The sequence below is a fragment of the Salmo salar genome, chromosome ssa09, assembly GCF_905237065.1.
Source record: "Salmo salar chromosome ssa09, Ssal_v3.1, whole genome shotgun sequence".
In the NCBI taxonomy this organism is placed as follows: Eukaryota; Metazoa; Chordata; class Actinopteri; order Salmoniformes; family Salmonidae; genus Salmo; species Salmo salar.
In genome coordinates this window covers 92,789,794-92,815,853 of record NC_059450.1, presented here as the reverse complement: position 1 = coordinate 92,815,853, position 26,060 = coordinate 92,789,794, and the positions used below count along the sequence as shown (strand labels likewise).

At 39.6% G+C, this 26,060-nt stretch overlaps 1 protein-coding gene across 1 annotated transcript; it reads right to left on the bottom strand.

Moving 5' to 3' along the window:
• Nucleotides 1–879: 879 nt before the first annotated feature.
• LOC106612255 (SPARC) lies at nt 880–23,585 on the bottom strand. Its single transcript, XM_045724229.1, has 10 exons — nt 23,425–23,585; nt 7,151–7,218; nt 6,847–6,885; nt 5,570–5,666; nt 4,432–4,553; nt 4,110–4,230; nt 3,014–3,147; nt 2,418–2,566; nt 1,679–1,827; nt 880–1,344 (listed from the first exon to the last, which is right to left on the bottom strand). The coding sequence occupies exons 2-10, from the start codon at nt 7,208–7,210 to the stop codon at nt 1,316–1,318; spliced, it is 900 nt and encodes a 299-aa protein (XP_045580185.1). The 5' UTR covers nt 7,211–7,218; nt 23,425–23,585; the 3' UTR covers nt 880–1,315.
• Nucleotides 23,586–26,060: the final 2,475 nt, after the last annotated feature.

Genomic DNA, 26,060 nt, shown 5'->3' with positions numbered 1-26,060 from the left:
GCATGCCACAGAACCACACAGGACATTTTAACTGCATGAGGTTATTGGCCTCATAGGAAAGTTATTAGATATGGTAGTCTCAAGCCTATGCAAAGTGCTGGTTTGAACTTTCAATATAGACTCTTAAATAGAGGGTTAGAAAACTTTTGCATTGTGGTATACCAATGTTTTGACAAAAAATACTGCATTCAAGGGCCAGGACTACACTCATCACAGGATGTTGAGACGTGTACTGAGCCTGTAACTCATAAGGCTAAGGCGTAGCCTACCATGCAGTACAGAATACCTTGCACTGCAACTGTACATGTGGCATTTCTTTCAATGAATTGATACTTCATAATGATGTACTTCATATCTGTGATATGGATGCTTTGGAGGTCTTTTGTTTTTTTCAAAACTAATGTGTAAAGACAACTAATTAAATGTCCCATGAAATGTTCTAAGTCAGTGTTTTTCCATTTGTTCCAGTTGAAATGTGTCAACATTGTGAGGATTCTGAATAAATGCAGAAATGAAAGCATTCAACAGTGTTGGACATTTCAGTAACTTTTATTTGAGGAAAGAGTTCTATTGTTGTCACACGATGTCACAAAGTATAAGAATGTCAGTATACATGCTATAGCGTGAGGAAAAACGCTCAACCTGCGAGACGCTTCCCTCGTAGAGTTGAATCAATATTTACTTTTATTGTCTCAATCATTAACCAGTAAACTTATGCCCTTGTTGTGTGGCAGAATCTACGTGAGAAAACAAACCTGAGGATAGTCAGGCCTTAATTTAAAGCAGTAGTCAAGAGTCGAACAAAACAACGGAGATGACAAAATGAGTGAGTACACCAAAACAACTAAAATATTTTGAAAAAAGCAAATGAAAGAAGCATTTATTTAGAAACTTTATTTTTAGATTTTTACAAAACTTGTCTCCTCCAAAGAATTTTCTAATTGATGTTAGTAAATCCAAGCCCTGATCACGTGAACACAATATAAATGTTGTGAACAACCATTATCACAACCCGTTCAACATACATTTACATCTTTCTCCCATCAAAAAGTATATTTCTGTTACTTCCTCTAATCTATCTGGTTAAAAAGGCTTATTTATTTGCAGAAACAAGAAAACAAAATGAAGTTGCATCATGATCACGTTTTGTGATTTGTTAGTTCAGACTGTGCATATGTCTTTTCATCAATTTTAGTGGTGTAGGTCGGTCGTTAATTAGTTGTAGTTGGCACCTTTACTGTGTTTAATTTAGAGATCCGCTTAGCACCTCGTCCCAATAGAGACTAGTTTTCATACTGTAGGTCAGCTGATGAGCTTAGATGACAAGGTCCTTGTCGACATCCTCTGAAAAAAAAAAAAAACAAGCCCACCATTAACAAGCAATAATGAAACGGCCTGCTATGAACCGTTTCAATTCAAAACCACACAGTAAAATAGAAGGACGGGAAGATATGTCTGAAATGGTACCCTATGCAGCCCATAGGACTCTGGTCAAAAGTAGTGCACTATATAGGGAATAGGGTGCCATTGGCCATAGGACTCTGGTTAAAAGTAGTGCACTATATAGGGAAAAGGGTACCATTTCAGATAGTCCAGAGGGCATTGGTCCTCCTGGTTTCTTTGAGGCAGTAAAATAACGAGTGTAAACTATGAACGAGGTGTTTTTAAAACTACTCACGCTCCTTGATGCTGAAGCAGTTGGCCCACTCCTCCAGGGCGATGTACTTGTCATTGTCAGCGTCACACTGCTCGAAGAAACGAGTGGTGCAGTGCTCCATGGGGATGAGAGGGGCGCGCAGAGGGGCCAGCTCTGTGTGGGACAGGAACCTACAACACCACAGAACACATGTTACGAAGCATCTACGCAGGCCTAATAAAGGATTCATAAAGGCTTTACATTTACATTACATTTAAGTCATTTAGCAGACGCTCTTATCCAGAGCGTCTTACAAATTGGTGCATTCACCTTATGATATCCAGTGGAACAACCACTTTACAATAGTACATCTATATGGTTTTTTTGGGGGGGGGGTTAGAAGGATTACTTTATCCTATCCTAGGTATTCCTTAAAGAGGTGGGGTTTCAGGTGTCTCCGGAAGGTGGTGATTGACTCCGCTGTCCTGGCGTCGTGAGGGAGGCTTTATGAAGGCTTTATAAGCTATAGTGTATAGACCCTAGAAAAGTATGAACAGCACCAATGTAGCAATGTCAGTTGTTTTTTTGCTCATAAAACAATACATTCAGGCATGCTGCCAATATCCTTTCTGAGACATTTTAGAAATGTTTCAGTATTGATGTCCCGGCTAGCACAGAGTTGAATCAAAGTTATAGCCCAAGCAAGCCTGTATTTATGTGATGTTGAAACAATCCAGCTGAAGCAGAAGACAGGAAACTCTTCTTCTTCTCATCAACCTACCCATCGACGGGGTGCTGGTCCAGCTGACCGAACTGCCAGTGGACGGGGAAAATGTACATGTTGTAGTTCTTCTCAAAGTCGTGGGCCAGCAGGTCCAGGGAGTGCTCTCCAGCCTGCAGTCTCTTCTCATTCTCATAGATCTTCCTCACCTGCAAGCCAAGTAAACATTTGTTTTGCAAACATTAGTTTGTCTAATAATCTTTTGAATAGAACAAACTGATAAATAAATCCCAGTAGGATTGGATGCACAAAAGGAGTCGACTTCATAGTGAGAGCAGAATGTCAAATCCTATAACCGTATTTTGATTTATTCATTATTTTCGACCCATCCACAGAGTTCGGTAAATGAACGTAAGCAAAATTAATTGGTTCTGTGCTGTGTTTAATAATGATTTTGACCCAACCTCAGTAGGCAAACATGCAGTAAATGGGTTCTGTGCTGTGTTTAATAATGATTTTGACCCAACCTCAGTAGGCAAACATGCAGTAAATGGGTTCTGTGCTGTGTTTAATAATGATTTTGACCCAACCTCAGTAGGCAAACATGCAGTAAATGGGTTTTGTGCAGTGCATATAGAGTGGCTAAGTGGACTTACTCTGAGCTTCTGCTTCTCAGTCAGCAGGTTGTTCTCCTCATCGCGCTCGTACAGGGTGACCAGAACGTTCTTCAGCCAGTCCCTCATACGCAGGGGGAACTCATTCAGCTCAGCATCCATGCAGGCCTCGATGACTGGAGAATAAACAGGAAGGAGAATGAGTTCTATGTCAGAGCTATTCTGTCCACACAGGGCTCAGTGACTGGAGAGACACACAGGAAGAAACATTAGGTATGGTCAGAGAGAAAAAAATAAACAGGGAAGACCCAGGAACAGCTGAAGAAGGTTTTGTTTAATGACGTATGGTCCCCAAGGAGCCAAAGGGTTTCATTTAATTAAGTCAAGTAAGTCATAGTCAGAAAGTTGTTTTGCAAGTAGGACATTCAAGTCAAAATCTCCAATCCTATTTTTCAAACAATTATGGTCAAGCCCTTTGTCATAGAACACAAAACCCACAACTCACACAAAATGTGATATTTGTGTCCATTGAAAATGTATGGTTGATGCGCACAGCCCCATAGGCAATGATTTTGTTCCTTTTTGTTTTATCCCTTGGTTGAATACTGTACCTGACATTTAGAGGCCATTAGTTAAAAAAAGTTTTATTTAAAAAATGTTTGCCTCCACAACGTGCAACAACATTATCTCCACCTGTGCCCTTCAGTCCTAAGGTACTCATCACCAACAGTGAGAGATGCATGGGCTTGGTTCTGTTATTTAATGACAGACATTTAGCTGCAGATTCAGCGGTAGTTTGAGAAGGGCAGCGATGCAGTGAGCATGCAACAGCCTGCCCTCCACTCTAAGTGTTAGGTTCCTTAAGGCAAAATCCCTCTATTTCAGCCCATCAATCATTCCCCTGGAGAAGCTTTCAGCAGGGCTTCAGCTCTAAGACAGCATAACCAATCACACTGGGAACGGAGTCTCAGAGGAAAATATGTCTCTGGGCATTCTCAAAAAGGTGAACATTTTTGCACCGAATTGAATGGTTGTATTAAAATGTTCTCAATGGTCCCTGTGAGGATAAAATACGTTGAATTGAAATGAATTGAATACAATTCAATCCATGAATGTTTAACTATAAAGCATAGCTCACATTTGCATGGCCCGATGTAGTCTAGATGCAGTTTGTGGCCCTTCTTGGTTCCCTCCAGACTGCACTTCTGGGCAAAGAAGTGGCAGGAAGAGTCGTAGGTTGTGTTGTCGGTGGCGCAAACCTGGAATACACAGATTATATTCATGAATCAGATACAGTCAGAAATTACAGTATATCAAGAATGAGCCAATGATGCAAATAAGTAGTAGCATTATTGTACAGGTCAAGGTTCTATTAGGAACAGTGTTAAATATGAAACATCTAGGCCTACTTGATGTTGGTCTGAACAGATTAGAATATGATTTAAATGTTGATAACTCACATGCTCAAACTCTCCAACGGCACCAGGGCAGGTAGTTGGGTCCTGGCAGACACACATGGGGGTGTTCTCCTCATCCACCTCACACACCTTTCCCTTCTTGCAGTGGTGGTTCAAGCAGGGGTCTACGAAGGAATCGGAAAACAAATTGTTCAAACATTCTGGAACTTTAAAAATGGAACATATCGGAAGTGTTCTTTTGCCCTTGAATTTACCGCTAAGTTATTCAACAGACAGATATTCCTGGCGGTATTTGGCGGAGAAGGAGTGTGGCGGCGCCCCTGCCAATTAGGAGAAGGGTTTATTTTCCGTTTCTAAGAAGCTTACTGGAACCATTGGGTGGAACACATGATGATAGGTCTCTCTTTTGAGACAGAAGCACTATGTCATTACCAATGTGGTCCTCCCCCTCTCTCTACCATCTAGCCAACATCTCACAACACAGCTGCTGCAAAGGAGCACTGACATACAGCTTCATTTGATTGATGTTGTCATACCTCTATTAAACCTAAGCAGCCTAAAATATATACCAGCCCAAGATCATGAACTAGATTCAGAGTTTTTCTTGAGTGGATGATCAGGGGGCCGGATATATGATTACAAAAAAATGTATAGACCGCAAATTGACCACAAGAAGCCCAAACAGATATAATATTTGACTAAAACATAATCATTTCAAACCTTGCTTACATTTGTATAAGATCACATGTCTCTCTATTATGCATGGGAATAGTTTGGAACAGATTTCCAAAGTTAAAATCAATTGGAGCTGATTTGCTGCTGTTTTTACAGTCTTTTATGTCCAACAATAAAAAAAATTTTTTCCCCATATTTTTTCTTCACTCAGATAACTTGGGGGGCTACATAAAACCCCCCTTGGGCCAAATTTGGCCTCCGGGCCACCAGTTGGGGAACCCTGTAGTAGCTATTGTGTGTTTAACGTTACAATAATAGCTATACATTACTGTAGCCATGCAGACTGTTAGCTTGGTGAATGTTCCCAATTATCATTGTAATATATGGTAAACTAGGACTTTATATAAGTTTCCCTTCACAGAAGGCATTGGGGATTAGGTATTGTTTTCTCACAACGTCTGTTGAACGACAGTAGTGATTAGTGATTACAATGACTATTGCTCACTCTCAGCGGTGACCTCCTCCTCCTCCTCGACATCGATGGCCTCGTCAAAGTCTCCAGTCTCTACCTGCACTGGGTTGACCCCCACCTCTGGCTGTGCCTGAGACAAGCCAATCACAACATGGAGCCGTCAATAGAGACATAGTACAGTTGGAATCAACACATTTAAAGTGAATATATACCTTATGAAAGATGACAGTACTCTAAATAAGCTATGGGCAATGCTCATAAATTGGTCGCAGAATTTTAGTACCAGAAAAGGAAGCTGTAGCTAAGTCTCTTTAGTTATCAAGCGGCACGGCAGAATAAAGTGTACTTCAGACAGGTCTAGAGAGAGGTCTAGCAGCCTGCAGCTGGATGGGATGAATAGAGCCTGGCCCACATGTGGTAAAGCCATTAAAACGTCATGGTTTCCTGTCCGCTGTATTTATAACCTGTGGGATTCTGCTCACTCTGTCTCAAGCTACATTACAGAAAATGGTCAACATTTAAGGGAAAAATCCTCTGTCACAAAATGTTTGAGATTAAATTATTTCAGTCAAAGTTGTAATGTTGTTTTCGTTAGTTAACTTGTCAAAAGCGACACAGAGAGTAAAGAATAAATCTATTGTCAATGTTTTTCATCTGGCTGTGTTTTGATTCCTATATTGCAAATATTTTTCATCTGGCTGTGTTTTTATTCCTATATTGCAAATGTTTTTCATCTGGCTGTGTTTTGATTCCTATATTGCAAAATGTTTTTCATCTGGCTGTGTTTTGATTCCTATATTGCAAATGTTTTTCATCTGGCTGTGTTTTGATCCCTATATTGCTAAATGTTTTTCATCTGGCTGTGTTTCGATCCCAATATTGCTAAATGTTTTTCATCTGGCTGTGTTTTGATTCCTATATTGCAAATGTTTTTCATCTGGCTGTGTTTTGATCCCTATATTGCTAAATGTTTTTCATCTGGCTGTGTTTCGATCCCAATATTGCTAAATGTTTTTCATCTGGCTGTGTTTTGATCCCTATATTGCTAATGTTTTTCATCTGGCTGTGTTTTGATTCCTACACGACACTATTGCTAATTTGCTCCCACCTGTGAAAGTGTTTACTCACTGGGCACAGACGTAAATTCCACATCCATTCCATGTTGTTTCAACATAATTTCATTGAAATTATGTGGAAACAACGTTGATTCAACCAGTGTGTGCTCAGTGGGTATGTTCAAGTTGTGTGATGTTGTTTCCCCCCTAAGCACACCTGTCCATAGAAATCTGTAAACAAGTCAATGACCTTACCTCCTCACCGACATCATCAATGATGGGCTCCTCCTCAGTCTGAAATGGTTAAGACGATGTTACTATTATGATTGTTTGCCACACTCACACACACACACACACACACACACACACACACACACACACACACACACACACACACACACACACACACACACACACACACACACACACACACACACACACCACTCGCTCGCTCGCACACACACACACACACACACACACACACACACACACACACACACACACACACACACACACACACACACACACACACACACACACACATCAAAGGGACACTTACAATGGAAGCGGTGAATGCCTGGCCAGCTAGGCACAGGAGGAAAACAATCCACACCCTCATCGTTCAGTCTAGAGAGAGACACAAAGAGGAACATTTTAATACACATTACACACATTCAATGCAACTGACGTTTGGTTGATAACGAGGTGCAGTTGAGGTCATACTCCTTTCCAGTTTACCGCCTGTCTAGAGCAACACTATGTACTGTATTCCTATACACGGTGTACAAAGTGTATGGGCCAGACAAAGTCCAGACATTTACTCAGGCGTGGTCAAACAAGTCATGCAGGGACAAAAACAAGATGTTACTCCAAGAATCACAAAGGCTCATGGGTAGCGTTTTGGTTCCAGACAAACCGTTCACTGTCCAGAGATAGCTATGTTCACATTCTTTGTGGTTAGCTCAAATGACTGTCTACAATTCAATCACCGGAGCTGAATTCAGTCTCCTGTTCGACTTTGTATTTCCACCTAGTTAAAGATACTTAGAAAAGCCATGTTGAATGTAGTCTAGTGCTAGTAGTCTACAGTATTACATATGAGGTCTACTTGAGATTTTTTAGTGTAGACTTGGATCACAATCCACCTTCTATAAGTACAGGCATTTCACATTTTTGGAAATGTGGGTAATATTTGGTTCAGACTTTTCAACCTTTACTCACCCACTCAAAAATCAGAATGAGATTCCAACTTATTTTCACATTCTCAAAAAGACAGTCAGAAGTTTGTTGAATTCCCAATGTGTTATCCCTATGCTTTCAACCATTCCAATGGAAAAACAATGTAGGATTTTTGGTTTAGTTGGCATCTACAGTTGAAGTCAGAAGTTTATATACACCTTAGCCAAATACATTTAAACTCAGTTTTTCACAATTCCTGCCATTTAATCCTAGTAAAAATTCCCTGTCTAAGGTCAGTTAGGATCACCACTTTCTTTTAAGAATGTGAAATGTCAGAATAATAGTAGAGAGAATGATTTATTTCAGCTTTTATTTCTTTCCTCACATTCCCAGTGGGTCAGAAGTTTACATACACTCAATTAGTATTTGATAGCATTGCCTTTAAATTGTTTAACTTGGGTCAAATGTTTTGGGTAGCCTTCCACAAGCTTCCCACAATAAGTTTGGTGAATTTTGGCCCATTTCTCCTGACAGAGCTGGTGTAACTGAGTCAGGTTAGTAGGCCTCCTTGCTCGCACACGCTTTTTCAGTTCTGCCCACAAATTTTCTACGGGATTGAGGTCAGGGCTTTGTGTTGGCCACTCCAATACCTTGACTTTGTTGTCCTTAAGCCATTTTGCCACAACTTTGGAACTATGCTTGGCGTCATTGTCCATGTGGAAGACCCATTTGCGACCAAGCTTTAACTTCCTGACTGATGTCTTGAGATGTTGCTTCAATATATCCACATAATTTTCCTTTCTCATGATACCATCTGTCATGACGTTGGCCTCTTTGGGTACAGGAAGGACAGTTGACCCCCCCCCCCCCCTTTGTACCATTCCCCAACCTACCTTCCCCCCAACCCAGGCCCTGTGTGAAAGGGTTGTAAAAACCCTAAGAGGAGAATCTCCTACCACATGTTTCATAGAGAGACAAAGGAAATTCTTCCAACTCATAGAATTGGAGAACCAAGCGACATGTGTGTTCTGGAGAAGGTATGGAAGATTGGTGAAGAATCCAGCTACGAACTGGTCCGCTTGGTACAATTTTGTGATACTCAGAAGAGACAATATAGCCATATTACCATAAAACTGTTTATATAATAGCCTCAGCTTGAGACTTGCATCATAATGGTTGTATAGAATGTATTAATAAGGATAAAGCTTTTGTAATACATTGAGATGCTATGTACTGATGTAATGTGATAGAATTGTATTTCTGTAACCAAGTCTAACTCAGTCATAGGCACGCCCCCAGGGACACATACAGGACCAGGCGTCATTTGACAAGCCTGTTCAAGGGTCACTATAAAACCCACCCTGATTTACATTTCTTTAGACCAAGCCTCCACTCCATGGCCAATAGGTTTTACCATCCAATTCCTCTACTGAAAGTGAACCATACCACGTGGTTAATTTTTAGACTATTGATACCGACAGAATAAGAACAAGTCTTTGATATTAATTATTAGTCTGCAGCTAAGTAAATTATATCATCGAACGCGAAGACCAACGAAACATCCATTCTATGACGACATTAATGAATGTCGCTCTGAAAGATCCATTCTAACCGAGAGAGAGAGAAAGAGAGAACGCGGACAAAACTCTCCAACAAGGATCCCAATGACACACTGAGCGTAAATATACATATTGATTGCAATTGTTCCCGAATGAGTGAGCGTTCATGTGCAAAGGATTAGCATATCAATTGTTAATATTAATGAACTCTGTGTGCCACAGCTGACCTTTTATGATCCATTGTTCAACAGGCTGACCTGCCTGTTTAGCCCACAAGGGCACATTCCTCTACCAATCCTTTGTGACGATAATTACTGTTTGTATGTTTTCTGTTAATTACTTAGTGTAGTAAATAAATGATTTTAAGACAATTGATGTATGGATGATTTTAGTAAAGACTGGGTTCGTGCAGATACAACAATTTACGACGTTTGGAATGAGACACGAGGTAAAATACACCATTTAAACCAGAAGATAATCGGCCTATATTATAATAAAGGAAAGTTATATTAGGAAAATTATAACTTTGTAATCTGAATATTTTCCTTGGTGCCCCGATCTCCTAGTTAATTACAATTAAACGATTAATCAGTTTAATCGCGTGATAATAATTACAGGGAGTTAATTGATAAACATGTCTTCAGTTTAATGGTACCCCAAAGACAAGACACATCTATTTTGTGAAGTGCACCAGTTCCTCCTGCAGCAAAGCACCCCCACAACATGATGCTGCACCCCTGTGCTTCACGGTTGGGATGGTGTCTTCGGCTTGCAAGCCTCTCCCTTTTTCCTCCAAACATAACGATGGTCTTTATGGCCATTATGGCCATTTTTCTTTCATCAGACCAGAGGACATTTCTCCAAAAAGTATGAACTTTGTTCCCATGTGCAGTTGCAAACCGTAATCTGTCTTTTGTTATGGCGGTTTTGGAGCAGTGGCTTCTTCCTTGCTGAGCGGCCTTTCAGGTTATGTCGATATAGGACTCGTTTTACTGTGGATATAGATACCTTTGTACCTGTTTCCTCCAGCATCTTCACAAGGTCCTTTGCTGTTGTTCTGGGATTGATTTGCACTTTTCGCACCAAAGTACGTTAATCTCTAGGTGACAGAATGCGTCTCCTTCCTGAGCGGTATGAAGGCTGCATGGTCCTATGGTGTTTATACTTGCGTACTATTGTTTGTACAGATGAACGTGGTATCTTCAGGCGTTTGGAAATTGCTCCCAAGGATGAACCAGACTTGTGGAGGTCTACAATTTATTTTCTGAGGTATTGGCTGATTTCTTTTGATTTTCCCATGATGTCAAGCAAAGAGGCACTGAGTTTGAAGGTAGGCCTTGAAATACATCCACAGGTACACCTCCAATTTACTCAAATGATGTCAATTAGCCTATCAGAAGCTTCTAAAGCCATGACATCATTTTCAGGAATTTTCCAAGCTGTTTAAAGGCACAGTCAACTTAGTGTATGTGAACTTCTGACCCACTGGAATTGTGATACAGTGAATTATAAGTGAAATAATCTGTCTGTAAACAATTGTTTGAAAAAATGACTTGTGTCATGCATACAGTAGATGTCCTAACCGACTTGCAAAAATGACAGTTTGTTAACAAGAAATTTGTGGAGTGGTTGAAAACGAGTTTTAATGATTCCAACCTAAGTGTATGTAAACTTCTGACTTCAACTGTAAATGTGTTATCACTGCGCTTTCACTAACATATATTTTTTGTATTTATACAACAACCTAATGTGTTATCACTGTGCTTCATCTAATAGAACAATCAAATGACCTGGGTTGCAGTTGAGATTACATCAATAGTACATCAATAGTACATCAATATTAAGTAAATAGTACATTAATAGTACATCAATAGTACATCAATATTATGTAAATAGTACATTAATAGTACATCAATAGTACATCAATTTTATGTAAATAGTACATTAATAGTACCTCAATAGTACATCAATAGTACATCAATATTATGTAAATAGTACATTAATAGTACATCAATAGTTCATCAATAGTACATCAATTTTATGTAAATAGTACATTAATAGTACATCAATAGTACATCGATAGTACATCGATATTACATTGATATTACATCAATATTACATCAATAGTACATCGATAGTACATCGATAGTACATTAATAGTACATGATCAATGCTGTTTGAGATTCTGCACAGATTATTATAGCAATCTCCACAGACCTGAAACCTTTGCATGCTATGTTGAAGAAGACATTTATAGTTACAGTAACCTCAAAATGTGGCCATGGATGTGTTACTCATTTTAAGGTTGAACAAATACATTAGTTTGTAAGATAGCCTTAACTAAAGTAATATTGAATTGTGTTTGGTTGACAACCCAACCAAATATCAACTAGGTATATAATGCCTCGATAGTTTCATCTGAGCTACTGGCTAAATAATTTTATTTGACGTAGATTTTTGGTTTAGTTGGAGACGTGAATCCAACATAACATTTGTTAACCCTATCAGTCCCGCGATCCCAACTAAAATCAGCTTTTCATTTATCTATCTGACTTTCATTTATCTCCATGTCCAACCCTTATATTTAGCCTTACAAAGAAGTGTTTTACCATTTTATTTTCAGGACAACAAGGACTGCAAGAAGAACACAAAATAATTAGTAAAAACAGAGTTTTATTGAATGCCGTAAATAAATAAATTGTTTGCTCAGTGGGAAATGAATGTTCAACCTGTCAGTAACAACTGTGTGGAGTTTGTGACAGCAACTATATGAACGTATTATAGTATCATAGACACTACAGTAGGTCCTGAGATTTCCTATAGTCTTCTATGTAGAAGAACCCCTTACAGTATTATAGGCACTATGTCCTGAGATTTCCTATAGTATTCTATGTAGAAGGGACCCTTACAGTATTATAGACACTATGTCCTGGGATTTCCTATAGTCTTCTATGTAGAAGAACCCCTTACAGTATTATAGACACTATGTCCTGAGATTTCCTATAGTCTTCTATGTAGAAGAACCCCTTACAGTATTATAGACACTATGTCCTGGGATTTCCTATAGTCTTCTATGTAGAAGAACCCCTTACAGTATTATAGACACTATGTCCTGGGATTTCCTATAGTCTTCTATGTAGAAGAACCCCTTACAGTATTATAGACACTATGTCCTGAGATTTCCTATAGTCTTCTATGTAGAAGAACCCCTTACAGTATTATAGACACTATGTCCTGAGATTTCCTATAGTCTTCTATGTAGAAGAACCCCTTACAGTATTATAGACACTATGTCCTGAGATTTCCTATAGTCTTCTATGTAGAAGAACCCCTTACAGTATTATAGACACTATGTCCTGAGATTTCCTATAGTCTTCTATGTAGAAGAACCCCTTACAGTATTATAGACACTATGTCCTGAGATTTACTTTAGTCTTCTATGTAGAAGAACTCCTTACAGTATTATAGACACTATGTCCTGGGATTTCCTATAGTCTTCTATGTAGAAGAACCCCTTACAGTATTATAGACACTATGTCCTGGGATTTCCTATAGTCTTCTATGTAGAAGAACCCCTTACAGTATTATAGACACTATGTCCTGAGATTTCCTATAGTCTTCTATGTAGAAGGGACCCTTACAGTATTATAGACACTATGTCCTGAGATTTCCTTTAGTCTTCTATGTAGAAGAACTCCTTACAGTATTATAGACACTATGTCCTGGGATTTCCTATAGTTTTCTATGTAGAAGAACTCCTTACAGTATTATAGACACTATGTCCTGGGATTTCCTATAGTCTTCTATGTAGAAGAACTCCTTACATTATTATAGACACTATGTCCTGAGATTTCCTATAGTCTTCTATGTAGAAGAACTCCTTACAGTATTATAGACACTATGTCCTGGGATTTACTATGATCTATGTAGAAGAACTCCTTACAGTATTATAGACACTATGTCCTGGGATTTCCTATGATCTTCTATGTAGAAGAACCCCTTACAGTATTGTAGACACTATGTCCTGGGATTTACTACAGTCTTCTATGTAGAAGAACCCCTTACAGTATTATAGACACTATGTCCTGGGATTTACTATGATCTATGTAGAATAACTCCTTACAGTATTATAGATACTATGTCCTGGGATTTACTATGATCTATGTAGAAGAACTCCTTACAGTATTATAGACACTATGTCCTGGGATTTCCTATGATCTTCTATGTAGAAGAACCCCTTACAGTATTGTAGACACTATGTCCTGGGATTTACTACAGTCTTCTACGTAGAAGAACCCCTTACAGTATTATAGACACTATGTCCTGGGATTTACTATGATCTATGTAGAAGAACTCCTTACAGTATTATGGACACTATGTCCTGGGATTTCCTATGATCTTCTATGTAGAAGAACCCCTTACAGTATTATGGACACTATGTCCTGAGATTTACTACAGTCTTCTATGTAGAAGAACCCCTTACAGTATTATAGACACTATGTTCTGAGATTTCCTATAGTCTTCTATGTAGAAGAACCCCTTACAGTATTATAGACACTATGTCCTGGGATTTACTACAGTCTTCTATGTAGAAGAACCCCTTACAGTATTATAGACACTATGTTCTGAGATTTCCTCTGATCTTCTATATAGAAGAACCCCTTACATTCTAACGAATCTTGTATAGCTTGTGAGCATCATAGATCAAAACATGTTACATGTATGTGTTCGTGAGAGTCCCAGCTTTTCATCGATAGCTTTTAATAGTTTGTAGCTCAAACTATTCGGACTCTACAGAAGTTTTTGTAAAATGTTCCGGCCCCAGGTCCCTTGATCCGCCCTTGTCTAACAAACACTGCTCTAGCTCAGTCCCTGTTAATCACACAGACAAATGGTTTTGGTTGAGATAGAGACGCGATTCCAACGTATCAATTATTAATTTGTAGACCAACTGGAATTAAAGCCAGACTGTCAGTGGCACAGATGGAACTATACAAGCAGAAGATGCATCTCCTTTAAATTTTCATATTTAGTTGCTTTGACAACCAAAACCAAACACATATCCAGTTTACAAATTAATAATTTACATGTTGGATTCATGTTTCCATAAAAAAGACAAAATCAAATCAAACTTTAAATGCACCTTAAATAAAGTTTGCTTTGATTTAGTCCTATTTTTGGTTGAGACGTGAATCCAGCATATGAATTATTAACTGTAAGATTACATCTGAAATCCACCAAAGCTTGAATCCCTAGACCTATACGTATTGTCTATTTTTAGTGGAACACTGGGTTGAAATTAAACATTATCTGTTTACGACTTCCTTAATGCTATATAGGCCTAAATAGTCTTGTTGGTGATATAAGACTTATGAAGCATGGTTACCGTTCATTTGCTCTGTTAAAACCCCCTGGAGTCAATTGATGCACCGGTCCATCAATCTAAATTACATAACAAAAACCTCCCCATCAAAACCCATTAGTTTAAGCTAGAGATATCTTTGCATTGGATGCGTCTCAATTCACTACATCTGTGGTGAAAGGTGTCAGAGCTAGAGCGATGTTTGTCAGACCAGGAGACATCTGTGGTGAAAGGTGTCAGAGCTAGAGCGATGTTTGTCAGACCAGGAGACATCTGTGGTGAAAGGTGTCAGAGCTAGAGCGATGTTTGTCAGACCAGGAGACATCTGTGGTGAAAGGTGTCAGAGCTAGAGCGATGTTTGTCAGACCAGGAGACATCTGTGGTGAAAGGTGTCAGAGCTAGAGCGATGTTTGTCAGACCAGGAGACATCTGTGGTGAAAGGTGTCAGAGCTAGAGCGATGTTTGTCAGACCACGAGACGTTGTTTCCCACAAGTGTCAGAAGGCTCGTCTGAAGTCAGTACCGGCGATGTGCCAAGTTCTGCTTGGTAGAGTCTGAACTGTTTGGGCTACAAAATAATGGGAACCCACTGTGGAAAGGGGAGATTCTCACAATGGTGTTCTCCATTTTGCTCTACGACTACCACAAGTGTCACGGGACTCGCCTGAAGGTAACCAGTACCGATTTAAAAAAAACAAATGGAAGTATGAAGGTAGTTTTGTGCCTTTTTTAAATATATATATATATATATATATATTCTCCGAGATTTAGGACGGACACTTCAAAACCTTTTCCAAATCAAATAGCTAAAATGATCCATAGTATGACCATCTTAAAACATTTCCATAAGTCAGCTTAACACCCCTCAAACCACTTAGACTTACAGGGGTTAAACCTACCCTTTGGAATGACTTTGATAGCGAAAGTGAATCTATATAGTTAGAGCTCTCTGACCATAGCACATTGATAGTAGTCATTGACAACTATCCTAGCTAAGCTGGGCTTGGTTAAAACCCTGGATGGAAGACCAAAGGTTAGCTGTAGGTAGATCAACTCCCCAGTAGAAGGTGCTCTAGGTAGATCAACTCCCCAGTAGAAGGTGCTGTAGGTAGATCAACTCTCCAGTAGAAGGTGCTGCCCAGTCTATTGTTGTTGTTTTTTGGATAGTGGATATAACATTGAAGTTCTGACATTGTTTCAAAAGGTAAAAACATATTTTATACAAGATTTGTCTATGTTGAAAATTGGTTACCATGATGACACAATCCTGTGGTTGACATTTCACCTCAAAACAGAAATTTCACCCTCAAAACAGAAATTTCACCCTCAAAACAGAAATTTCACCATCAAACAACATTGAATTTCACTTTTTTCAAATCCAATGTATTCTCTACGTAGATTCCACGTCACATTATGCTGACAAATTACGTTGAAACAACGTTGATGCCCAGTGGGATGTTCCCTCTCCACGCTGGCTTATTTGTCTATGGTATTAAAGAGCAGCAGGACATTTTTTTCAGGTCTGGGGCTTCGTACGTGAACCCTGCCTCATATATTACACCTGTTCTATATGCTTCCCTTCCTGTCTAGTCCCTTATACCTGTTCTATATGCTTCCTTTCCTGACTAGTCCCTTATACCTGTTCTATATGCTTCCCTTCCTGTCTAGTCCCATTACACCTGTTCTATATGCTTCCCTTTCTGTCTAGTTCCATCACACCTGTTCTATATGCTTCCCTTCCTGTCTAGTCCTTATACCTGTTCTATATGCTTCCCTTTCTGTCTAGTCCCATTAGACCTGTTCTATATGCTTCCCTTCCTGTCTAGTCCCATTACACCTGTTCTATATGCTTCCCTTTCTGTCTAGTCCCATCACACCTGTTCTATATGCTTCCCTTCCTGTCTAGTCCCATTACACCTGTTCTATATGCTTCCCTTCCTGTCTAGTCCCTTATACCTGTTCTATATGCTTCCCTTCCTGTCTAGTCCCTTATACCTGTTCTATATGCTTCCCTTCCTGTCTAGTTCCATCACACCTGTTCTATATGCTTCCCTTCCTGTCTAGTCCCTTATACCTGTTCTATATGCTTCCCTTCCTGTCTAGTCCCATTAGACCTGTTCTATATGCTTCCCTTCCTGTCTAGCCCCATTACACCTGTTCTATATGCGTCCCTTCCTGTTTAGTCCCATCTCACCTGTTCTATATGCTTCCCTTTCTGTCTAGTCTGACACGAGTGCTGAAGCGAGTAGCAAGTAAAAATCGTCTGTCCTTGGTTACAAAACTCACTACCGAGTTCCAAACTGCCTCTGGAAGCAACGTCAGCACAAGAACTGTTCCCCCGGAGCTTCATGAAATGGGTTTCCATGGCTGAGCAGCCGCACACAAGCCAAGCGTCGGCTGGAGTGATGTAAAGCTCGCTGCAATTGGACTCTGGAGCAGTGGAAACGTGTTCTCTGGAGTGATGAATCACGCTTCACCATTTGGCAGTCTGACGGACGAATCTGGGTTTGGTGGATGCCAGGAGAACGCTACCTGCCCCAATGCATAGTGCCAACTGTAAAGTTTGGTGGAGGAGGAATATTGGGCTGGGGCTGTTTTTAACTGTTCAGGCCCCTTAGTTCCAGTGAAGGGAAATCTTAACGCTACAGCATACAATGACATTCAACATCACAATGTCGCCGTGCAGAAAGCAAAGTCCATACAGAAATGTGGAAGAACTTGACTGGCCTGTACAGAGCCCTGACCTCAACCCCATCAAACACCTTTGAGATGAATTGGAACATCGACTGCAAGCCAGCCCTAATCGCCCAACATCAGTTCCTGACCTCACTAATTCTCTTGTGGCTGAATGGAAGCAAGTCCCCGCAGCAATGATCCAACATCTAGTGGAAAGCCGACCAGAAGAGTGGAGGCTGTTATAGCAGCAAAAGGGGGGACCAAGTCCATATTAATGCCCATGATATTGGAATGAGATGTTTGACAAGCAGGTGAACTCTGGATGTGGAAAAATACAGTGACTCTGGCAGAAGTTGCAGAGGATGACGTCTTCAAATACTGTGCACAAGGAAGGTTCTCTCTGCTTTGAAAAATGAAAAAAAAGTGTTTTTTTCACTTAGAACTTGGACATCCACCTCTAACAAACATATAGCTAGTGTAGTATCTGAAAGGAAGCTAGCGATGTGACAACCTTCAGTGAAAACAAAAACACTGGTACCAGCTCCAAGACATGTCTATATTTAGCCTGGAGGTTGTACTGTGTTGCCAAACTTCCTATCTAATGATATTTTAACATATTTATACTTAGTCTTGTTTTCAGTTCAGTGGGAGGATGACTGACGTAACAGCAAAACAAATTATTTTATTTGGAAAGCGGTGTTCATAATCAAACAGGGTAGAGGTAGAGGAAACAGCGGTATAAAGAGGCCCCTTTTCAGCAGGTATTTCATTTACAGGTTTGTTGGGTTGGGGCGTAAACTAAACTGGGACGGAAACAGCAGATCTCAACAGTTTTCAAAGAGGCTTTAAAGGCTGCAGGATTAGGGAATTCTTTCTTCTTCTCCAGGGTGATACAACCGGTGGTTAAATGGTTTGAAAAAGAAGCCTGGTGGCTATCGGGGGACTAGGGGCTCAGTCTCTGTGCATGTCAGTCAGTGGAGGACCTCAGCATGGTAAATGGACAAACATTTACCGGCAGTAAATGTACATTTTGAAAAATACTGGAAAAGTACCTCTCAAAGACTCAACGCACTTTTGAACTCATGCACTTATTTAGAAATAAAACATAAAACAATTCTAAGAAATAGATTCAATTAAATAAATCTAGTCATACGGTGTTAGTCTTGAGAATTATGCAAAATATTTTCTGAATGAGTGGTATTTCTCTGGACAACTAGGCCCAATGAGACACATGATGCGTACAGGTAACAGGTGGTATGGAACTTTTTACAGGACACACCTGTCCATTCCATTCAATAACCTTTACTGCAATCCTCACAATATGTCAAATTTTGAGAACCAATTCCAGAACCTTCAGGTATTTTCATAATGTATATCCCTATCTTTATGTTGTTGTTCTTTGAATAGCAAGCTATGTACATGTAATCCATCTTCTACCATGCTTGAAATGACACTTTTGACAACAAATCAAAGTACTCCATCCGAGGAAAAAATCTCAGGAAGGGCAAATCTCAGGAGGGGCAAACAAAAGATGTTATGAAAAGGTTTTCTATTGACACCCATGGTCTATTCCTAACGCATGGGACCTCTAAGCTACACAAAGGAGAGAGGGAGAAAAGTCAAGGACTGATATATGGAGTCCATGTAATCCAATTTAAGACTTAGTTACCTGACCCGTTTAAATCATCCCTATCCCACCATCACATCTCTCTTTCTTTCTCTCTTTCTCAGGGGGTTAACATTAAAGCAGTGGGTTGAAACATCTTTATCTCTTTCTCAGGGGGTTAACCTTAAAGCAGTGGGTTGAAACGTCTTTATCTCTTTCTCAGGGGGTTAACATTAAAGCAATGGGTTGAAACATCTTTCTCTCTTTCTCAGGGGGTTAACCCTTTAAAGCAGTGGGTTGAAACGTCTTTATCTCTTTCTCAGGGGGTTAACCTTAAAGCAGTGGGTTGAAACATCTTTATCTCTTTCTCAGGGGGTTAACCTTAAAGCAGTGGGTTGAAACATCTTTCTCTCTTTCTCAGGGGGTTAACCCTTTAAAGCAGTGGGTTGAAACGTCTTTATCTCTTTCTCAGGGGGTTAACATTAAAGCAATGGGTTGAAACATCTTTCTCTCTTTCTCAGGGGGTTAACCCTTTAAAGCAGTGGGTTGAAACGTCTTTATCTCTTTCTCAGGGGGTTAACCTTAAAGCAGTGGGTTGAAACATCTTTATCTCTTTCTCAGGGGGTTAACCTTAAAGCAGTGGGTTGAAACATCTTTCTCTCTTTCTCAGGGGGTTAACCCTTTAAAGCAGTGGGTTGAAACGTCTTTATCTCTTTCTCAGGGGGTTAACCCTTTAAAGCAGTGGGTTGAAACATCTTTCTCTCTTTCTCAGGGGGTTAACCTTAAAGCAGTGGGTTGAAACATGTGACTAAGATATATATCTGAATGGAATTCCTGAGTCCTATAATTTAAATGTGTGTTAAACCCTTTTCTCTGTCATTCTCTCTGGACTTAAATCCTCTCAGTTGGTCTACCGGCCCTAAACACACACCTGTCTCACATAAAAAAAATACCAACAGTTTCCTAATCCTCCAGTTAAATAATTTAACAATTTACCACAGGCTGTAACTAATACAAAATCTGTGCCAATCAGGTGTTTGAGTTCGTATTGAGTGTAAAGTTTGCTCTAAATGTGTGTATTTTTTTAAAAAAATATGTGCATCCAATATATTTCACTCTAAAGTCTGACCTGGTGTGGTATACAGTATGTTAGTCATTTACTACGTAAGACAAAAAGCTCTTTTGTCATCTACAGTGGGCTAGTCAGTCTGCAACACTGGATACAGGCCTTCAGACCCTCGTCTCGCTAGCTGTACTGGCACAGAGTCAGAGGAGTGTCAATACGCTCCGGTTTCCTTCCACCTTTGGAACCGTACATCTCCTCCTCTGAGTCTCTCTCACACACCCAACCCCTTGTTTCCATCCCCTTGTGATTTTGTACATTTGCTTAGTGGTTAAAGAAGCGAAGGAGTGAGATTTGGCATTCCTAGTCTAGCAAACACTCTATGGTTAATTCCGCTGTTTTTTTACGCTGACTCAGAGTTCAAATGTTTTCCATTTCCACGTCAGACTGCTGGTGAAGAGATGGCATGAGCACAATAGCTTCCTTCCTGTCCAGGATTAGAGCTTTCTTAGGGTTGCCATGCAGCCATTCCAAAATATCCACAGTCCTTTCAATCTTTCTTGACCTAGTTTAAACTTTAAACTCTGCACAACAGTAGCTACCCTTCAGCACATCGAACCAAACAACTATTTTTATTTTGGTAAATGCGACCTCTCATACTAAGTGAAAGACAGTTAAATAAAGTGTTTATATTCATCAAAAGGCAAAGAGGATATGTGAAGAAAAAAAACATTCCATTGCATAAACAGTTTGTCATTCTTTAGTCGTTAACTCAAGCCTGAATACTTCACTCAGTTCACTGCTAAACTGAAAAAAGACAAATAGATCCTATAAGCCAGCTTTGATTTCTCAACGGGTGAAATGTGCTTTTTCTGAAAAGCTGACAACTTCAATTCATGATGGAAAAAAATTAAACATTTATTAATATCCCAATAGAGTTATATCATTGTACAAAAAAAAGGCAATTGAGAATAAATGGTTGTCACTTTTCTTTGTTTTAAAAGTATTTCTTTGTGTTCAAAGTTGCAGTAATTCTCAGGCAGAACAATGGACAGAGAGTGTGTTATGTCAGCCTTGCTGTGTGAGTTTGTCAAACTCAGAGACCATCAGAACAGACATCTGCAGGATCACAGAGCCTAAACAGCTGGTGGGGATTGTCATGGTAACGTGCATTCCTGTTGATGGAAGTAATTGGGAGTGGAGGGAGGGATCTGTGTTGAGATTGCTTCTCTCTCTCTCTCTCTCTCTCTCTCTCTCTCTCTCTCTCTCTCTCTCTCTCTCTCTCTATTTCTTTCTCAATTCAAGGGGCTTTATTGGAATGGGAAACATATGTTAACATTGCCAAAGCAAGTGAAGTAGATAATAAACAAAAGTGAAATAAACAGTAAACATTACACACACAGAAGTTCCAAAAGAACAAAGGCATTTCAAATGTCATATTATGTCTATATACACTGTTGTAGTGATGTGCAAATAGTTAAAGTATAAAATGGAAAATAGATAAACATAAATATGGGTTGTACAGTATTTACAATGGTGTTTGTTCTTCACTGGTTGACCTTTTCTTGTGGCAACAGGTCACACATCTTGCTGCTGTGATGGTACACTGTGCTATTTCACCCAGTAGATATGGGAGTTTATCAAAATTGGGTTTAACATAGCCTGTCTTCTCTTGAGAGCCAGGTCTGCCTACGGCGGCCTTTCTCAATAGCAAGGCTATGCTTACTGTTTCTGTACATAGTCAAAGTTTTCCTTAAGTTTGGGTCAGTCACAAAGGTCAGGTATTCTGCAACTGTGCACTCCCTGTTTAGGGCCAAATAGCATTCTAGTTTACTCAGTTTTTTTTGTTAATTCTTTCCAATGTGTCAATTAATAATTCTTTTGTTTTCTCATGATTTGGTTGGGTCTAATTGTGTTGCTGTCCTGGAGCTCTCTGGGGTCTGTTTGTGTTTGTGAACAGAGCCCCAGGACCAGCTTGCTTAGGGGACTCTTCTCCAGGTTCATCTCTCTGTAGGTGATGACTTTGTTATGGAAGATTTGGGAATCGCTTCCTTTTAGGTGGTTGTAGAATTGAACAGCTCTTTTCTGGATTTTGATAATTAGCGGGTATCGGCCTAATTCTGCTTTGCACGCATTATTTGGTGTTTTATGTTGTACACTGAAAATATGTTTGCAGAATTCTGCATGCAGAGTCTCACTTTGGTGTTTCTCCCCTTTTGTGAAATGTTGGTTGGTGAGCAGACCCCAGATCTCACAACCATAAAGGGCAATGTGTTCTATAACTGAGTCAAGTATTTTTAGCCAGATCCTAATTGGTATGTTGAATTTTTGGTTCCTTTTGATGGCATAGAAGGCCCTTCTTGCCTTGTCTTTTGGATCGTTCACAGCCTTGTGGAAGTCACCTGTGGCGCTGATATTTAGGTCGAGGTATGTATTGTTTTTTGTGTGCTCTAGGGCAACGCTGTCTAGATGGAATTTGTATTTGTGGTCCTGGCAACTGGACCTTTTTTGGAACACCATTATTTTTGTCATACTGAGATCTCTCTCTCTCTCTCTCTCTCTCTCTCTCTCTCTCTCTCTCTCTCTCTCTCTCTCTCTCTCTCTCTCTGTGTCTCAATTAAATTCAAAGGGCTTTATTGCCATGGGAAACATATGTTTACGTTGCCAAAGAAAGTGAAATAGATAATTAACAAAAGGGAAATAAACAATCAAAAATGAACAGTAAACTTTACACTCACAAAAGTTTAAAGGAATAGATACATTTCGAATGTCACATTATGGCTATATACAATGTTATAACAATGTGGAAATAGTTTAAGTACAAAAGGAAGAATAAATGAACAAATATGGGTTGTATTTACAGTGGTGTTTGTCCCCCCCCCCCTCTCTCAGGCTTTGTTGAGCCCCATCCCCCTCCACCACCCCTCCAAGTGACTATGTGGCAACAATACTTGTGTAACATTGTGCTGTTCCAATAGAGAATGTCCGAACTAGTTCTGCTTTTCCATGAATGAAAAGGTATAGAAATTGTTTGATTATAACTTTTCTATATTCTGTTGAACTAAATATTCTATTGACAATAGAGTTTCAGAAGAAATATTTACTAATTTCAAAGTTTTTACACAAAAACGTTCACTTTTGCACCATGATATATTTTAACTTTCAAGGTGTGGTCAAGCAAAAAAATGATTAATTTCCTGCACAACTTGAATATAACCACAGGAAAGCCTCCAATCACTGTCGTGCAGGTAAACACTCTGAAATATTATCACATAGTTCAAGTATCACAGCAACTCAAAACATTGCACAGCGTTTCCAATGCAACATTAGTTGAGAAGTCCTTACTGGCTAAGTCACAGCAAGTCATTGAGGAGGATGCTCAGTCTTACCTTCAGAACACCAACAAGCAGAAAAGCCAAAGGAGAAGTTAGCTGTCAGAAAGGACTAGGACGATCTAACAGCTACACAAGTTCACACAGAAGACATTTGCTGTGGGCAGGCTCAGGCAGACCCCCTAACCCCGTCCCTTCCTCAGAGGGTGGGACGTCTGACAGACGCTCCTACATTTAACTCTATGCTCCCTTCTAGACAGCAGGAACTCGCAAGGTTTATGGATTCTACAGGGGCCTATTTTGCTTTGTAGTTGTTGTTTTTTTTGTACATTGTTTAGAGACTGGGAGAACCATCTACATGCATTTCAGAAGTGACTCCAATTTTGTGACATTTTAGCATAGCAATAGAAAATGTATAGCCTTAAAGACAGTCATATGTGGCAGCTGTCTTTTTATAGTATTTGCACTGTTATAAAACGTTTTAATGTATACAGGACAGGGCCTAAATGTTTAGTCATGAATTGTTGAAGGAACGTTAGCTTGCAGAACCTCTCTAGAGATTAAGCTATTCGTTACAGTGTATGGCAGATATTTTACTATGTGTACATTTTACTTGACAGTGAAAACATTTGGAGACATGAAATCACTCCTAGTTTCAGCTTCTATGCTGTCTGGAACAGCTGAGAAACCAGAGAGTTCTAATGACTGTAATTACTATAATGTAACTGACCAGGGTCATGTCATCTTGGTTCACCGCTAACTAATTAGACCCTAGGGGTTTCCATCCTCAGCATGATACACACAACTACTAGATGACATTTGTCAGTGACTCCACAGGCCACACAATATAACTACTGAAAGAGGCTGCTGAAATTCACAACACAGCCATTGTCAAAGATATGTTTCACTCTCAATTTCAATGTCAGATTAGATAAGATATTGATTCATATTACTGTTTCTACAAGGTTAAAACATAGTTTAAAGATATTAAAATGATCAACGTGAAATTTTCTTTGACTATTTTAGCATGTTTTAGAAAATAACATTATAATTTCTCAAACATCTCAAAAGGAACAAATTGAGAGCCGTAGAGATGAGTAATCCTATTGGCCTCTGCAACCATTTCTTTATCATTGGGGGAAGTCGGTGCTGGAACCATCAGACAGAAATAATCAAACTCAAATCCAATTTTTTTGAGGTTTTACAGATACATATATATCGGCTGGTGCCTCTCTGTGGTGGATTACTAATGTCTGTTTCCAGTCAGACCAGTGTGAAGCTAGAACAACATCTGGATCAGACAAGGGGAGAAAAAATAGCTGCAATGCAACGTGGCATTTTCCATTCTGTCCGGAACAGATTCTTAAACCCCAGGCCCAATGCATGCGATGGAGAGAGAGAAAGGAGGCGGAGTTAAACTGAGTCTCATGGTTCCCAGTAGACGTGGCAGCAGTACTGTCTGTACAGGCTGCCGTGTCTGAAATGCCCCCCTGTTCCCTATGCGGGCCCTGGTCAAAAGTAGTGCACTATAGGAAATAGGATGCCATTTCCCACACAGCCTATATCTGAGGCAACAAGTCCTCACAGAGTTAGTTATACAGAAGGGCTGCAATCTACTGTATAAATACAGTTTGAAAATTGAGATTCCCAGCTGCCTGCCTGCAGTGCAGATAACTAGCTATGTGTGAGCCTCAGATTACTATACACCCTTTCATTCTCAAAATGATTATCTGAGAAAGAAAGAATAAGTTGGCAAAAGTTGGCACCAATCACTTATAGATAGATATTTATAGCAAGGTTTCCATTCAATTGGCGACAGATTTTAATCTGAATATTCGAGAATCCGTATAAAGAAAATATGTACATTTTCCCACCAGCGATATGTTTCCACCAAGTGGACTTGTTGCAGATAAAAGTCAGTGAGTGACAACATAGTGCAAACAAAATGTATTTTGTTGCTTAAGTTTTCATGTACCGAATAAAAATGTAATGTTCGATGTGTTTCCATGACATTTTCACGTCTACCGATAGTTTTGTCCCAAAAACGGTTGCATTAAATAGCAAATGTGGCAACTCTAGTCTTGGCGCTTGCGCTCTAGCCAACAGCTCGCAGATACAGTGCGGGTAGGCTGTGTGGGTAGACTAGTTTAGTTTATTATGATCCACAGTAGCTACTGCACATGCAGCAGCTGCTCTTCCTGGGGTCCACATAAAACATACAAATACATGACAAAGTTAAACAAAGTTACAGAATTATACACTGAACAAAAAATATAAACACAACATGTAAAGTGTTGGTCCCATTATTCATGAGCTGAAATATAAGTACATTTTACATACGCACAAAATGCTTTATTTCTCTTATATTTTATGCACAAATTTGTTTACATCCCTGTTAGTGAGCATTTCTCCTGACAGGTGTGGCATATCAAGAAGCTGACTAAAGAGAATGATCATTACATAGGTGCACCTTGTGTTGGGGAAAATAAAAAAACACTCTAAAATGTGCAGTTTTGACATACAACACAATGCCACAGATGTTTCAAGTTTTGACGGCGTGTGCAATTGGCATGCTGACTCCAGGAATGTCCACCAGAGCTGTTGCCAGAGAATTTCATGTTAATTTCTCTACCATAAGCCGTCTCCGTTGTTTTAGAGAATTTGGCAGTACATCCAACCGGCCTCACAACCGC

Excerpts from the sequence above, each read along its gene's own strand:
- LOC106612255 (XM_045724229.1), bottom strand. The coding sequence starts at position 7,210 with ATGAGGGTGTGGATTGTTTTCCTCCTGTGCCTAGCTGGCCAGGCATTC. Across the intron at positions 5,667-6,846 it reads TTGATGATGTCGGTGAGGAG|GCACAGCCAGAGGTGGGGGT; the intron begins GTAAGGTCATTG and ends GGCTTGTCTCAG. Across the intron at positions 2,567-3,013 it reads CTGAGAAGCAGAAGCTCAGA|GTGAGGAAGATCTATGAGAA; the intron begins GTAAGTCCACTT and ends CTTGGCTTGCAG.